Source organism: Camponotus vicinus, unplaced genomic scaffold (genome assembly GCF_025532165.1).
Source record: "Camponotus vicinus isolate PSW18456_S1 unplaced genomic scaffold, iyCamVici1.0 SCAF_7, whole genome shotgun sequence".
NCBI classification, from domain to species: Eukaryota; Metazoa; Arthropoda; class Insecta; order Hymenoptera; family Formicidae; genus Camponotus; species Camponotus vicinus.
The window spans coordinates 12,502,183-12,519,188 of NW_028141979.1; the positions used below are offsets into that span (position 1 = coordinate 12,502,183).

Genomic DNA, 17,006 nt, shown 5'->3' on the forward strand with positions numbered 1-17,006 from the left:
GTTCGCTACAGCGAGCTTGCGAGTATCAAAACGGGAAGCTCAGCGCGAATCGCGGCCTACCGCGTAACTATCAATTGCTCGCCTTTTCGATGGCGCGCAATATAAGATTATCAAATAGGAACATAACAAAGATAAAGTGATTTTATTGTAGGAAGAGTTTCAACGCTTTAACAACACAACGAGGCATAATGGTTCAAATATTTGTATGGCTTAAAAGATAGGTTATTTCATTCGCCTCCCCCGTGGGCACCACCTTGTTGTGGTGGGGGGGCTTAAGCCGTTCCCGGTCCCCTGGGGTGATTCAGTTAGCCATTGGCTGCTGTTTTGGCCTTGGGGAGGCGGGGCGGCAAACTAAGAGTGCCCAAATGTGTGTGCGACGGGCATCGAGCCCGTCTGAGTACGCACACACGCGGAGGGAGCGCTACGCTCACTTAGGAGTGCCCTCCCCGCTCTTCCCTGTGGAGAGGGGGGCAGTGACCGTTCCCGAGGAGGTACAGGGTTCGGGAGCTGCAGTCTTTATTCTCTGTGGGGGGTGCGGGGGGGCGCACTCTGTGGATGGCGGTGGGTATCGGGGGGATTGTGCCCCCCTCCTGTTGCTGCGCCGCGATGTGGGGGGCGGCCTGTTCCTCGCCTCCTGTTGTGGGGGGGGCGTAGCTTTTCCCGGTCCTGGTGCGGCCCGGGGGCGTGGGTGGCTGCGGTCGTGGTCCTCGGTAGTAGCCTGAGACTTGGGCATCGCGCGGGCGGTGCTCTGTTTGGGCACCGCTCGGCGGTCACCGCGTCGCCCCTGCGGTAGGGCGAACCCGGGGACGGTGTGACACATGTAAATATCGCAGCCGCAGTCATGTTCCCCCCTCGGTGTGCGGCTGGGCCCGGGGTGTCGCGCTTCGTCCTCTCCGTGGGGGGGCGCGCTCTCCAGGCGCGGAGGGGTGTTTGGGGGGTCCCCCTTCCACTCACTCCTCTTCGCGGGGGTCGCGGGGTCCCGTATGGGAAGCAGGGCCCCTTTCTATGCGACCTCTAGGTCGGAGGTGGCAGAGTTGAGTGGTCTCGCTGTGCCACCTGTTGGGGCGAACATCAGCCTCAACACGGAGGGGACCCCTCTCTTCTGCGAGGAGAGGGGTCATGCGTGCCTGGGGGGGTCGCGTGTGTATGCGCGAGCGATCCCGTGGCCTCCTCCCTTTGTGCGCGTGGAAACCACCATGGGGTTTTAGCGGGTAGTCGGGAGGAAAACTCCCGGAGTTCCGCATACCCTCCGTCAATATTCCCAAAATTGACGGGGGGATGCGTACATGCATTCCCCATGTAAAAAAAGGTATTTCATTCGAAAAATATTTAAAAAGTAGCATGTTATACAGGGTGATTCTGAACAAACATTTGTCTTTAAAATATCAAATTCTTGAATGAATTCTAAGACGATTTTTCCTCTTGCAAAATTTTGCCTGGAGCTTAGTTTTTAAACTATAAAGGAAAATAGTTAACTAATTACGGAACGAGTACGAGAGGTAGGCAGGGATGGCGCGATATAGGCGATTACGTGGGGCGCTCGCCGCGATCAGCTGACTGCTATACGCGATCAGTGTGTGTGTGTGTGCGTGCGTGCGTGCGTGCGTGCGTGTGTGTGTGTGTGTGTGTGTGTGTGTGAATGTGCACGCACACACACACGCACGCATGGTGTAACTAACAAGGTGTGCTCTTTCCGTGGACGTATTTTCGTCACGTTCTGCGCAGCACCAAGTTTCCGCCATCTTGCAAAAGGCATTGCCTTATATAGCCCTTATAGCTATTATAACATAATATTAACATAACCTTTCTCAATAGCAACAGCCACGTGCCACGCAACTATTTAACATCGCGACAATATAAAAAAAAAACCCTTGTTTATAATGCCGTCGTGTTCGTTTAAAAAGTGCAACAATACATCACGGAATGATTGTATTACACTGTGTCCCCTGTGTCGCTTGCTAAAAAACGTCCATATATTTGAAAAACTATGATGACAAGGAATAGACAAAATAAAATTAATTTTTTCGAGTTACTGGATACATCTTGTTATATTTATAGTGTTATTGTATAGTTAATGTTTAATAATTCAATATTATTTAATAATAATAATAAATTTATATATACAAATTTATATATAAGTATATTGATTAAGAAAATATATAAAATTATAATATGTATAAATGTTTTTTTTTTTTAAATCATAGTAATGAAATCTTATTTGAATAACCGTGTATTCTTATTAATTTTAAATTGTCATAATATATTCAAATATTCTTTAATATAATTAGTTTGTTGCTCATTTCAAGTAATTTCTTTGATTATATTATAATCTATATTTGTAACACTTACATTTGTTGTTTGTTGGTGTTTAGGTGGTAATGTATGTGAGGTACTAGATAATGTATGTGTAGAATTAAGCTGAACAAAATTTTTTTCAATGAATTCTTCTTGTATTCTTCTGCAAGAAGGAATATTTTCACTACTATCACTGTCAATGTTATCAGTGTTTAGAAAGTATTCGGATGAATCATTTTCCGTAATATTTGTAGCAATAGTCTCAACTTTATTTTCATCTAGTAAGGATAGTGTTTCTGGAATAATAGTAACCTAAGAAAAATTTGAAACAAACAGAAATGACTATTAACAACTAAATATTTTATCTCTTCAATGAGAATTTAAAAATATATAAGGTTATCAACACAAGTGTAGCATATACTTAACAATATAATAAAGTGTTTGTTTCATTTTATATACAAAGAATTACCAATAAATTATAAAAAAATTTTAAATTAAGAATATAATACCTTATTTTTAATAATTTTATATATTAATTATTTTTATTAAATTATTATTTTATATTTTAATAATTTTTAATAATATGAAAATACATATACACACATCAACATGAAATAAAAAATAAAAAATATTATTTATTAATTACATCCATAAAAAAAACAAAAATGTCAATATAAATCGTTTCAATGCATATAACTGTATCGTCGAATTATCGACATCCCAGTTATTTGTCCATAATTTCGTTTGAAATTTGCTGGTATGTAACGGCCGGTTTGTCAAGGACAAACTGGGAATACTGGATATAATTTATTCAGTATTCCCAGGACTCGATTCTTGATCTCACAAGATTTATTGTGGAAAAAACGAGCTCGAATCACGAAGCTCGCAGTCGTTACAATTAGATAGCCGCCGCGTATAATACATATAATGAGCACGAAGTTAATAAAATGTGACTGTGTCGATCAAGGACTTGAGGCGAAGTGCCTGTTCGTCTCACTGATTTCGGTTATTGCCCGATTCCCGAGAATCGCCGAATTTTCCCGAATTCTCTCGATGATGCCTTATTTTGATCGTCGCTATTATGCGGTTGTGACACATCGACGACCGTTTGTACCAAACATCCCGCCCGCCTTGAAAGGACCCTTTTCAAGCACGCTGCGAATGTCACGGCTAATCATCCGGAGAATGTCCATCGTCGTTAGCTTCTCTTCGGGCTTGATCGTCTTTCTCCAACGGCAGCATTGCCAGTTTTGATATGGGTCTGGTTAGATTTCCTCGCGCTGTTTTTATCGTTGCTGCACGGACCACGTCGTCAGCGCCTGGGTGCACTTGTTCCACCCTTCCGAGCAGCCACTGTAAAGGGCCCAGTCCCGGTTGCTGAATCAAGGCGAGCCCTCCGATCTCGCATTTCCCGCCCTTGCTCGTCCTCCACTTCTGACGCTCCATCAATGTGTGCAAATATTCTGCACTACAGCACCTCCAAAAGTGTTGACGAATATGCTCGACACGCTGCCATCGCAACAATCGACCTTCCTTTTCTTCTGTCAAAACTGGTGTGGGAAAACTGTTTAATGCTGTGCCAATCAGAAAATGTCCGGGTGTAATACATGAAAAATTATTCGGATCTTCGCTCAACGGTGTAAGCGGTTGCGAGTTCATTACTGCTTCGATTTCGCACAAAACCGTTTGCGCTTCTTCCAACGTTAAGTTTGCATTGCCCACTACTCGATATAAATGAAATTTCGCGGACTTAACGGCGGCCTCCCACAGACCCCCGAAATACGAGGCGTGGGGCGGTATAAACTTCCATGAAATATCATGGGAATACAGTAATTCCTTGATCGCATTTTGTGATCGTTTGCTATTTATCAATTGTATAAACTCCTTCATTTTTCTATTTGCTCCAACAAATGTAGTACCGTTATCTGAATATACGCATGTCGGTTTGCCTCTACGCGAAATAAACCGCTTTAATGCAGCTAAAAACGCGTCGGTTGTTAAATCGGTTACAAGTTCGATGTGCACGGCCTTCGTTGAAAAACATACAAATATAGAAATATAAGCCTTGTGCATCTTAGCATTGCGCCGCTTGCCTTCCCTTAGAGATATCGGACCGATATAGTCTACACCCGTGAATTCGAACGGTCTAGAAGAGGTTACTCGACTCTTCAGCAAATCCGCCATTAATGCCTGCGATGCAATCGGTTTACATTTAAAGCAGATGACACATTTTCTCAGGATTTTGCATGTTACCGATCGCATCGCCAGTGGCCAAACCCGCTGACGCACGGCACACATTGTGGCCTGCAGACCTGCATGCATATTCCGAATGTGCTCCCTTTCTATAAGGAGATCCGCAAGACGACTCTTTAGCAACAGCATCGGATGGCGAGCGTCGTATGGCAATGCAGAATTTCGCAATCTACCTCCAACTCTAATAATTTTGTCATCGTCAAAAAACGGCGCTAGTGATAAAATTTTACTCGACTTAGCTATTGCCCGACTCTCGCTCATGGCACAATATTCTGCCCGAAATGCTTCTCTTTGCACGATTCTAATTAACATTCGCAACGCCGTTGTTGTTTCGCGATGAGAAACAATCACCTCATTATGTCTAAATTGACGCGCCTTGATAAAACGTACGCAATATGCTATGATTCGCAATATCTTGTCAATATTTGAGTGCTTATCTAATAATTCTAAAACCGTAGGTCGCTCGATAATTGTCACCGTCGTAGCTATTCTTTTTTGTTCGGGGGCTTCCGCTGACATTTCGACGATCTCTTTATTCGGCCAGCGTGCCTCCTCCGCCCCGAGAAACGACGGTCCGTTCCACCACATTGAATGTTCTACTAGTTCTGATAAACCGATTCCCCGCGACAGAACGTCCGCCGGATTGTCTGCTGATTGCACGTGACGCCATTCTACTCCTTCCGTTAAGCGCTGTATCTCGCCGACGCGATTCGCTACAAATATCGTCCACCTGCGCGCCAGAGACGAGATCCATTACAGCGCCACCATGGAGTCCGTCCACAGTACAATTCGCACTGCCGACAAGTCGATCGACGATCGAATTTTTTCGATCAATCTGGCTAACAACGCGGAGCTTAACTCCAAACGCGGTATGGAGATCGTTTTCACCGGGGCGACTCTCGATTTAGCTATTAATAATCTAATTTGATGGCAACCGCGATCCGATTCTCTGCGTATATAAACGCACGCTCCGTAGGCGCGCTCGCTAGCGTCGCAAAATCCGTGTATCTGGAGGCTTCGTGCGTTAGCCCCGATTCCTATCCATCGAGGTACTCTTAATTTGTTTAAAAACGGTAATTGATACCTCAGTCTTAGCCATCTCTCATGAATATGTTCTGGCAACGATTCGTCCCAACCGACCCCGGACTGCCAGACATCTTGTAAAATTATTTTGCCCACGACGGTTATCGGCCCCAATAAACCTAACGGATCAAACAGGCTTGCAATTTCAGAAAGTATTGTGCGTTTCGTAATGGATTCACATACCGACTCGCGATTATACTCGAAGCGAAACTCGTCGTCCAATGATTCCCATATGATTCCGAGAACCTTATTTCCGGCGTCTTTGTTTAGGGTCCTTGCCCTTGTATCAAACCTTCGTACTAAATGTGTGCAATTGGACAACCATTTACGCAGTTCGAAGTGACCAAGTCTCAATAATTCAACTACTTCCTCCCGAACGCGTTCTACTTCGTCTATAGTATTTGCTCCTGTGAGTAGATCGTCCACGTAAAAATCTCGAAGCGCGCATTTCGAACCGAGCGGGTACTCCGCGGCGTGCTCCCACGCCAAGTGCTGAATGCACCTTGTCGCAAGAAACGGCGCCGAGTTCGTTCCGTACGTTACCGTGAGTAGTTCATATGTGTCAATCGGCGCGTTCGGGTTACCCCGCCACAATATACGCTGCAGTCTATTTTGCGAGTTATCAATTAGTATCTGTCGATACATTTTTTACACATCCGCGGTGAATGCGTACGCGAACGCGCGAAAGCGCATTAATATTGATACTAAATCTTGTTGTATAGTTGGTCCGACCATCAACGCGTCATTCAGCGAAATCCCTGTACTGGTCTTACACGACGCATCAAATACTACGCGCAATTTGGCATCCTGACCTTCACCCTTCATAACACCATGGTGCGGCAAGTAGATCGATACCCCTTCCTCGCGATCTCGCGTCGAAATCCGCCTCATATGTCCTAACTTCTCATATTCGCGTAAAAATTCAATGTACGAGATCCTAAGCACCGGGTCGCGCCGCAAGCGTTTCTCCAAACCATAGAAGAGTCTCAAAGCTATATCCCTCGACTCGCCGACACGGCCTAGCACATCTTCCTTCACCACGTAACTTAACCACGTATCTACCTTGCTCGTTAACCGTCACGTTTTTTAAAAAATGCGTCTCGCACGCCTGTTCCTCTATCGTAAATGTGCTGCGAATGCTTGTTATTTCCTCCGCACGCCAGAATTTCTCTACCCTCTCATGTAAGCCTGCCCCACTCAAATCAACGTGCAGTGCATTCATTCGACTTAACGATTGCGCAGTGCCGCCGGTGCGTCCCGCAATAATCCAGCCCAACAACGTCTTTTGCAAAATCGGATGCTCCAATGTTGCTCCGATTTGACCTACGCATAAAAGTCCCCAGAATAAATCCGCCCCGATAAGCATGTCAATGCCCGCCGATACGTTAAACCGCGGGTCCGCTAATACGAGTCCCGATGGTAGCTTAAACGCTCGACGCATAATAGTAGTTGCGGGAATCCTATCTGTGATTCGATCCACGACCACGCATTCCAAGCGTGTCGCGAACGAATTCATACATGATCGAAGCTTTATTCCGGCGACTCGATTCGACGCTGACAATGTTCCGTTTACTCCCGAAACGGAAACATTTATCGGACGAGATTCTACCTGCAACCGCTCGAGAAGGCTGCTCGATATGAAGCTGGCCTGCGAACCCGAGTCGAGCAATGCCCGACATGGTTTGCGCGACCCCTGTCTATCCAAAACATAAACAACCGCCGTCGACAACAACACGTCGCGATCGCTCCGTTTAACGCTCGCATGCATGCTCGCGGCTACGCGACCCGAAAACCCTGACGATCGCTCCAACATCGATGCGCCATCGTTATTCCTTGTCTCTACTTCCGTCCGTCGCAAATGCAACAACGTATTGTGCTTTAATCCGCAAGTCTTGCATCCACTCGACACACACTTACTCGCTGTGTGAGTCGTGACACGCAAACAATTAAGACATAGACCCCGCCGCCGTGTTTCGGCAATTCGTCGATCAACAGAAAGCGCGATGAATTCCCTGCATGCATAAATAGCATGCTCTCCGGTGCAATAATTGCATCTGCTGCGAACCACTGCCGCGCATACCGTTTGGCGCTTGTTATTGCGAACATTGCGAACATTGCGAACGCGTATCCATTCGACCGGATGCATCCCCGGCTCCTTTCTCTACGGACTCTAATATTTGACTGCGGTGCGCAATATATTCTAAAAATTGTTTTAATGTGGGCAATTCCGAGCCCTTCAGTGAGGCATGCCATTCGCGAGAAATAACGGGATCCAGCTTTGAACTCAAAATGTGAATCAATAAGTCGTCCCAGCTATCAGCCGGACGCTTCAGCGCGGTTAATGCTCTCACATGTCTCGATACGCCATCCGACATCCGCCGCAACTCGATCACATTTTCTTTAGTCATTGCCGAAAGTTCGAGCACCGCCTTTATGTGAGCTTGAACGACAACACGTTTGTTGTCATATCGTTCCTTCAATAGGCTCCAAGCTACATCATAATTTCGATCCGATATCTCCAACGGTCTGACAATATTTATCGCTTCGTCGGTCAAGGACGCCCTAAGATATTGAAACATTTGAACGCTTGATAGCGCGTCATTGTTATGAATTATCGTCGTGAAGGTATCACAAAGTGGAAACCACTCATCGTATTTGCCAGAAAACGATGGCAAATTTAATTTCGGCAGACGAATATGAGTGGCTGAATCCACGGACTTCGCTGAGCCCGGCTCCGATCACGGCCGCACCGCCTGCTGCGCCGGAACAGGCCGCGTCAAATGCCGAATCTGCGCGCACGCTGCATAAAATGATTCTTCGAAAATCACTCGATCGCTCGCTTCCTGTTTATCAATCGCTTCGATCCGCGATTGCAACTCGTCGTATTCGCTCCAAATTGCATCCAATCGAATGCGTCTTTCTTCTATGTGCGCGATATATTCTGGCGTTTCGGCGTTTGCGTTATTAACAAATGTTTCGATTCGCGTACACGATGCCTTCAACGTGGCTCGACGCCGTCTAAACGCTGCCGTGTCACTCGAACGAGCCCCCGGCGCGCCCGACACCGGTGCGCCCGACGCCGACGCGCCCGACGCCGACGCGCCCGACGCCGACGCGCCCGACGCCGACGCGCCCGACGCCGACGCGCCCGGCGGACTGTGATCGATAGGCATGATTTATCTTGAGTGCCTTCGCGATAAATTACAAATCACAATTACGCATGATTGGCACAGCAAAAGAAAACGAACAGCTCACCCAACCTTCACAGGTGCAGCGGTCGAGACATGCAGTCAGTCAAAAGTCGCCTCGAGAATATGCTCCCTCCGTGCTGCAGCAGACTCCGTGATCTCGCTCGCTCCAAGATGAATCCGGCTCGAAGGACCATATAATGTATCGTCGAATTATCGACATCCCAGTTATTTGTCCACAATTTCGTTTGAAATTTGCTGGTATATAACGGCCGGTTTGTCGAGGACAAACTGGGAATACTGGATATAATTTATTCAGTAAGGACTCGAGTCTTGATCTCACAAGATTTATTGTGGAAAAAACGAGCTCGAATCACGAAGCTCGCAGTCGTTGCAATTAGATAGCCGCGCGTATAATACATATAATGAGCACGAAGTTAATAAAATGTGTGTGTCGATCAAGGACTCGAGGCGAAGTGCCTGTTCGTCTCACTGATTTCGGTTATTGCCCGATTCCCGCCGAATTTTCCCGAATTCTCTCGATGATGCCTTATTTTGATCGTCGCTATTGTGCAGTCGTGACACATCGACGACCGTTTGTACCAAACAATAACACTAAACAAACATTTAAAATATTCTGATTCCAAAATTGATAAAATTGATCTTGACATAATGCCTCATACATTTGGAAATATTTGACTATACTTAGTAAATTTTTTGTATTTACCTCAAGTTCTGCAAACTTATGAGCTTCAAGTTTTTTACAAAATTTTGCTCTAGGCCCTGCTTTAGGTATATGTCCTATTAAATCCTTTTCTTTTAAACAAATAAGCGCTTCGTAATCAACTTCTTGATCTAAAAAATATCATATTCAAAACCTTGGCTGTGTTCCGATATAAACTGCCAGTATTGAAAATCTATAGCATACGTTACGTAAACTATTGGTAGTGAATATCGAAACGCAGCCATTGTATGCTATGCGGTAGTTACAAAGCAATAACTACAAAAATCTAAATGAACTTTTGTACTAACCTTTAAAAACTTCTAAGTATTTGTCAAAGTTCCACTGGCGGAGAAGAGAAGACGTTTTTTCGTCAGCCATCACTATTATCACTATTATACTTATTTCATATATCACTTCTACAAAAATGTACAATCTGATATCCCGAACACGCGTCTGCATGCACGACCATGCCAGTTTTGCGACGCTGCCTGCGCTCGGCTAGCTTCGAGTAGTAGAAGAGCGCAGACATATCGCTCTTCTACTATCCGAAGTTAACCGAGCACCGAGAGCGTACACGGACACGGCTCTTTCTTTGTGTGCCCTGCGAGCAGTGTCTATGTTAGTGTAATAATAACAAGAAGTTTTATAGATCCAACCAGAAAATACTAACCAAATCTTTATAGTAGTAAAATCTATTAAACGTTCTAGTTATAAAAAATCGAGTCTTATCATGATAACTAGAAATTCTTGTTTGATTTAACCAAAATGCCTTCAATCATACACGTCTTATTGGTACAATCAAACGATTTTTCTCAGTGTAGTTCATGTTATTGTATTATTTGTAATAGATCAATTGACAGCACTCTATCACATATATATCGACACGCAGAATCCGACTTGCATAAAACAAAGTCGGAAAAAAGTAATATTAAAATGAACAAATCGAATGAAGATTTAAATATGCAAACTGATGAATCCCTTTTGATATTTGATGAGCGAAAAAAAATAGCGGAAATAAGATATGCAGCACTGATTACTGAAAAAAATATTCTTCATCAAACAGCAAAAGAGATTCTCAGTCTTTTTCAAGACATAGGAAAAGATCCTAATGTTTTGAAAAGCATGAATATGGGTCGAACAAAATGCAATAACATAATTTCCAATGTTTTGTGTTCGGTTGAGACGGACCGTGTTGTTAATAATATTCAAAATATGAGATTTTCCATTTTTATCGATGAGACATCAGATATTACTAATGAAAAATGGATGATTTCTAGTTAGATATGTTGATCCTGAAACTTTAGATATTCGAACGCAATTAATAAAATTAATTGATATCGATGCCAAAGATTGTAGCGCAGAAAAATTATTTAAAGCTTTTCAATTAGAAATGACTAAACTTCAGATTCCATTTGTAAATATTATTGCTCTGTCATGCGATAATGCTTCTGTCATGACAGGAAAACATTTATCTTTTAAAAAAAATCTCGAATCAAAATGCAAAAATTTATTAACATTTGCATGTCCTTGTCATTCTGTTGCGTTAGCTGCACACGCTGCATGCGCTAAAATGTCTGAATGTTGTGAAGAATTTCTGAAAAAAATTGCAAGCTATATTAATAGCAGTCCAAAACGTTTAGCTATTTTTAATGAATTTTGTGAATGTTTCCAAGATACGAATCGTAAAATTTTGAAGTTATGTGATACTCGATGGCTTTCGCATTATTCGTGTATTAATAGACTTCTTGAGTCATGGAATTCAATAACATATTTTCTTAACGAAATAGTCGTGAGCGAGAAAACGAAACCTGTGGAATATTTATTATCTTTAATGGAAAATGTTGATTTAAAAGCATATTATTTATTCTTAAAATATGTTTTAAATTTTTTCAATTCTTTTAATGCTTTTTTCCAAGCTCATGAAACTAGAATTCATCTGTTACAGTCTAAATCCATTAATTTTCTTGTACAAATCTCCAAACATTTTTTAAAACCAGAATTGTTAAAACAATTACTTACAAATATTTCATTTCACGAAAAAGAGAATCACAAATCTCTTAATAATGTAACTTTGGGACCAGAATGCGAAGAATATCTGTGTAAATTAGTAAAAGAAGGACATGCAAATGTTACTACAATTATTCGACAAAATTGTTTGCAGTTTTACATCACTGCTGCTGAGGAAATTAGAAAAAGATTACGAGTTAATAATATACAGGGTGTTCTAGACCACCCGTACACCCCTTTTCTTTCAAAAACTAAACATTTTAGAGAAAAACGTTTTCGACAAAAATTGTATGGTTTTGAGGGGAACATAAGATGGTGTCATTGGTTTGACCTTGGATGGCATCGTTAAGGTGAGGTCAAGGACAACTTTAATTTCTTAAATGGAACCACCTATTTTTATTGCATATTCTTATAGCTTATGTCGAGAGCTTTCCAAAACACTATAATAAAGTATTTTTTCATCAAGTACTTTTCGAGTTATAAGGCTTGAAATAATTTCTTAATTTTACATAAACCATAAAGTATCTAGTAAAATATTCATTTTTCGATTATCTTACCTTAATACTTTTATGTACAAAATAATGAGAGGAATCGATTGGTGTAAAGAAAACACATAATTGTTTCGAAAAAAAATGTGTTAATTGCAAATTACATTTTGTTTTTCGAAAGAATTTTGTGTTTTCTTTACACCAATCCATTCCTCTCATTATTTTGTACATAAAAGTATTAAGGTAAGATAATCGAAAAATGAATATTTTACTAGATATTTTATGGTTTATGTAAAATTAAGAAATTATTTCAAGCCTTATAACTCGAAAAGTACTTGATGAAAAAATATTTTATTATAGTGTTTTGGAAAGTTCTCGACATAAGCTATAAGAATATGCAATAAAAAATAGGTGGTTCCATTTAAGAAATTAGAGGTGTCCTTGACCTCACCTTAACGATGCCATCCAAGGTCAAACCAATGACACCATCTTATGTTCCCCTCAAAACCATACAATTTTTGTCGAAAACGTTTTTCTCTAAAATGCTTAGTTTTTGAAAGATAAGAGGTGTACGGGTGGTCTAGAACACCCTGTATTTTTATATAAATTACAAGTATTGCAATCACATATAGCTTTATATAACAGGGAAACATCTTTTAACGATGTTTCTTTTATCGCGGAAACTCTCAACGGCTTCGATCAAGACAATTTAAAGAAAGAATGGCTTCAATTGTAATTATAAAGTTGTATTTGTAAAATTGTTATTTTAAATGAGACATTTCTTTTAAATATGAAAGCTATTTCTCGATAAAAGATTAGAAGGCATTTCCTTATTGTTTTGAATGTCCATTATGTATAAAATATGTGTATCAAAGACATATTATTTCATGTGATTACACATTTTTATCATGTAATCCGTGATGTATGAAATTAATATTCTTTATTCAACAGAGAGTTTAACTATATATTTTTAGAGATAGTTTTACATTTACGGATCCATGTTCATAAGAAAAAAAAGTCTTACTTTAACCTCGTTAATACGCTCCTAAAGTTTAGTGCATCATTTCAGATATACCCTGCATATACAGGGTGTCCCATTTTAAAGGACCCACTCAAATATCTCAGAAACACTGCGTTAAATCGAAAAATGTTTCAAACAAAAGTTATGTGGCTTCAAGGGGGCCATAAGATGGTGACAATGATTTGACCTTGGAAAATCATTTGAAGGTCATGTGAAGGTCACTTCAATTTTTTTAAATGGAATACCCTATATATTTTTGCAAATTCTTGTACCTTATCTCGAGAGCTTTCCAAAACACTATAATTAAGTACCTTTTCGTTAAGTACTTTTTGAGTTATGAGGCTTGAAATAATTTCTTAATTTTACATAAACCGTAAAATATCTTGTAAAATATTCATTTTTCGATTATCTTACCTTAATACTTTTACGTACAAAATAATGAGAGGAATCAATTGGTGTAAAAAAACACAGTTGTTTTGAAGAAAAAATATGTAATTTGCAATTAACAATTACATTTTTTTTTTCGAAACAATTATGTGTTTTCTTTACACCAATTGATTCCCCTCATTATTTTGTACGTAAAACTATTAAGGTAAGATAATCGAAAAATGAATATTTTACAAGATATTTTATGGTTTATGTAAAATTAAGAAATTATTTCAAGCCTCATAACTCAAAAAGTACTTAACGAAAAGGTACTTAATTATAGTGTTTTGGAAAGCTCTCGAGATAAGCTACAAGAATTTGCAAAAATATATAGGGTATTCCGTTTAAAAAAATTGAAGTGACCTTCACATGACCTTCAAATGATTTTCCAAGGACAAATCATTGTCACCATCTTATGGCCCCCTTGAAGCCACACAACTTTTGTTTGAAACATTTTTCGATTTAACGCAGTGTTTCTGAGATATTTGAGTGGGTCCTTTAAAATGGGACACCCTGTGTATATATATATATATATATATATATATATATAAATTTAATGAGCTTTTTTTATAGTATAGTACTTTAGTATAGGAGTACTGTAGTGTAGCAAAAAGATGAAACGCTCAACCGTTTTTGAGAACATTTATTTATTGCGTCCGGTGCGAGTTTAACAGTTTACGTCTCTCTTGCCAAATATTTATAATAAAAAACAAACTTTTCAACTAAAAAGGAACATTTATTTGATGTAAATAAATACATTTATTATTTATTTTTTTATTTTATTATAATGACTGCTCATTTCTACCTAAAGTTTGCGCCCGGTGCGGGGGTACCGCCCTAGTTACGGTACTGACAGTACTACATTATAAGAAAAGTTCATCAAAATCCGTGATACCAAGATTAATTACCGTGATTGATGTACACTGGCTTTCATTACTTTGGTTATATGACGAACAGTGTGCACGGTAATTTTTCTATTTTCTTTTCTATTAATAAAATAATGTTACCTTTTATTTATTGACGATTTTCGTCTGCTTAGCCGCTTGCATGATAATCGGTACTTTTTTGTATTGCGCCTCCTTCCATAAATTCGTTCATTATCTTCGTCGCACATTTTCTCACTAATTTCACGCGTTTCCATAATATCAATAATATTATGAAAGTAACGAAAACTTGAGCTGTCTATTAGATCGCTCGATTGTTAAAGTACTTAGCGCACAAAGATGTAATAAGATATCGCGCGCGACGAAAACAAACAACTAGCGAAGAAGGCGGCGAGAAGCGGCGAGTATGTGTGTGTGTATGTGCGCGTGGGCATTCTGGCATCACTGGTGTAAACCAGTCGATGCTTTACTGCGGTGCAAACAACATGTGAGTATGCAATATATACGTAAATAGTAGAATAATAAATATAATAAATAATTATATCCCAGCAAACACAGAATATTGCAGCAACATTGCTGCAATGTTGTAATATTGCCACGACATTGTTACAATGTTATAATATTGCCGCAATATTGCTGTAATATTCTGTTTGCTGGGATAATAATTATAATTCTTTCAATATTATAATAGAAAATCTTTCAGAGTATATACTGTAATAAAAAATAACGTGAAGCAGTGACGTAATATTTATATACTAATTTTATTTATTATATAAATAGATCCAGCCGACAGAAAAAAGAAATGATGAGAAAAGAAGGCGAGAGGATGAAAGATGAGAGAAGGATGAAGAAAGATGAGGAAGATAGAAGAAGGAATGAACTGGAGAGAAAGAAAGAGGAAGAGAGAAGAGAGAGAAAGAAGAAGGAAGAGAAGGAACAAGAAATAAGAAAAAAAAGGTTTGTGTGTTATTATATATATGTGTGTGTGTGTGTGTGCGTGCGTGCGTGCGTGCGTGCGTGCGTGCGTGTGTGTGTGTGTGTGTGTGTGTGTGCGTGCGTGCGTGCGTGCGTGTGCGTGCGTGTGTGTGTGTGTGTGTAACATGTATTGTTTTCTTTTTAGATTATTTTCTTTTTTTTGTTAGAGTATTCTTTAAATTAAAGTCCTGTAAATAAAACATTTAATAAACGACATGATTGAATTAGGAGATTGGAAAAAGAGCGTGGAAGAAAAGATGAAAGAAGAAAGGACGAGGAAGAAAATGAGATGAGTATAGAAGAAGAGACGACTAATGAAGACGAAGATAAAGAAAATGAAAGAAAAGAGAAGGAAAAGAAGAAGAAAAGAGGAGGAACAAAATTAAAGGAAAGAAATAAAAAGTATGTTAAATTTTAAATATATACAAAAAGTTTTAAAATTATTTCTATTTTGTAAATTTAATTTAATTTTTTAATTGCTACGTTTTCTGTGTACGTATAGTTATTACTCAACAAGAGTGAAAAGAGGAGGATGGAGAGGAGACAGTAGAGGAGACTGGAGAGGAGGATGGAGAGGAAACTGGAGAGGAGACAGTACAGGAGACTGGAGAGGAGGATGGAGAGGTGGAAGATGGAGAGGAGGAAGAGGAGGATGGAGAGGAGGAAGAGGAGGATGGAGAGGACGAGGACGCGTTGGGAGGATGGGTCACTCAGACTCTCGTCCTGGTTCTGGGCCTGTTTTTATTTTTAATTATACTTATTAAAATATTAAAAAATATTAAAAAATATATATACATATAAAAGTTTTATTATAATAATACATAAAATAATAATATTAATAAAATATCTCAGATTTATGAAGTCATAGATTTTAATATTAATTATTTTCATTATAATAAATAATATCTTTCCTCTCTCTCTTTCCTATATTCTTCCCTATTCCTATTTCTCTTGCTTGGCATTGTGCAAGGGCCTCATTATGTAGAAATATTTCTACGTTACCTACATGGTATCGACATATTACCCACACGTTACCCACATGTCAAAATTCTCATGCAGCGCCTCACTGCTATAAATCGGTGAACTATAAGGCGTGAAAAATGGCCTCGTAAGCGAGTAATGACAGCCCAATTTACGTTGCGTCCCATTTCATAATTATTTGCTTTGTGCTAGTGTTGTGGTGTGCAATGTATTAAGGAAACTTATAAAAATGGACGGATACTAAGCTGTATAAGGAATAAACTTTAGAAAGTAACATTTTCCTCTCCTTTCGACAGCTGTCAAATCGCGTGTTTTTTCGCATTTTCAAGGCTTCATTTCGGACTCAATTTACGGCTATTTATAAATTGTGAAAGGAAAGGATTAGTATCCGTCCATTTTTACAGGTGTGCTGAAGAGATTGGTAGTCTTATTTCATTCAAATATGTTTTTATTTAGATGTCAGTCGCAATATAAATATGGGTGTCCTTTCTCGCTTATGACGTCACGATTTCAAGATGGCCGCGGTGACTACTCCGGAGCCTTAAAAGTGTTCCATTGGATTATATGCATCTGGTATTATTAGGCATAATGAAACGTTTATTGGGATTTTAGCTTAAAGGAAATAAAAAAGTCCGTCTGTTCAAAGAAGATATTGATGCTATTAATAAAAGAATAAAATTA

At 39.9% G+C, this 17,006-nt stretch overlaps 1 protein-coding gene and 1 long non-coding RNA gene across 2 annotated transcripts; one reads left to right on the forward strand and one right to left on the reverse strand.

Moving 5' to 3' along the window:
* Positions 1-3,465: 3,465 nt before the first annotated feature.
* On the reverse strand, positions 3,466-5,136 carry LOC145974172 (uncharacterized). The gene has a single exon (XM_083103997.1). It carries the CDS (start codon positions 5,134-5,136, stop codon positions 3,466-3,468), a length of 1,671 nt encoding a protein of 556 aa, XP_082960123.1.
* A 9,904-nt stretch (positions 5,137-15,040) lies between these two features.
* On the forward strand, positions 15,041-16,841 carry LOC145974480 (uncharacterized). The gene is made up of 3 exons (XR_014439703.1): positions 15,041-15,326; positions 15,573-15,746; positions 15,847-16,841. It is a non-coding gene; the product is annotated as an uncharacterized LOC145974480 (long non-coding RNA).
* Positions 16,842-17,006: the final 165 nt, after the last annotated feature.

Excerpts from the sequence above, each read along its gene's own strand:
- LOC145974172 (XM_083103997.1), bottom strand. The coding sequence starts at position 5,136 with ATGTGGTGGAACGGACCGTCGTTTCTCGGGGCGGAGGAGGCACGCTGG.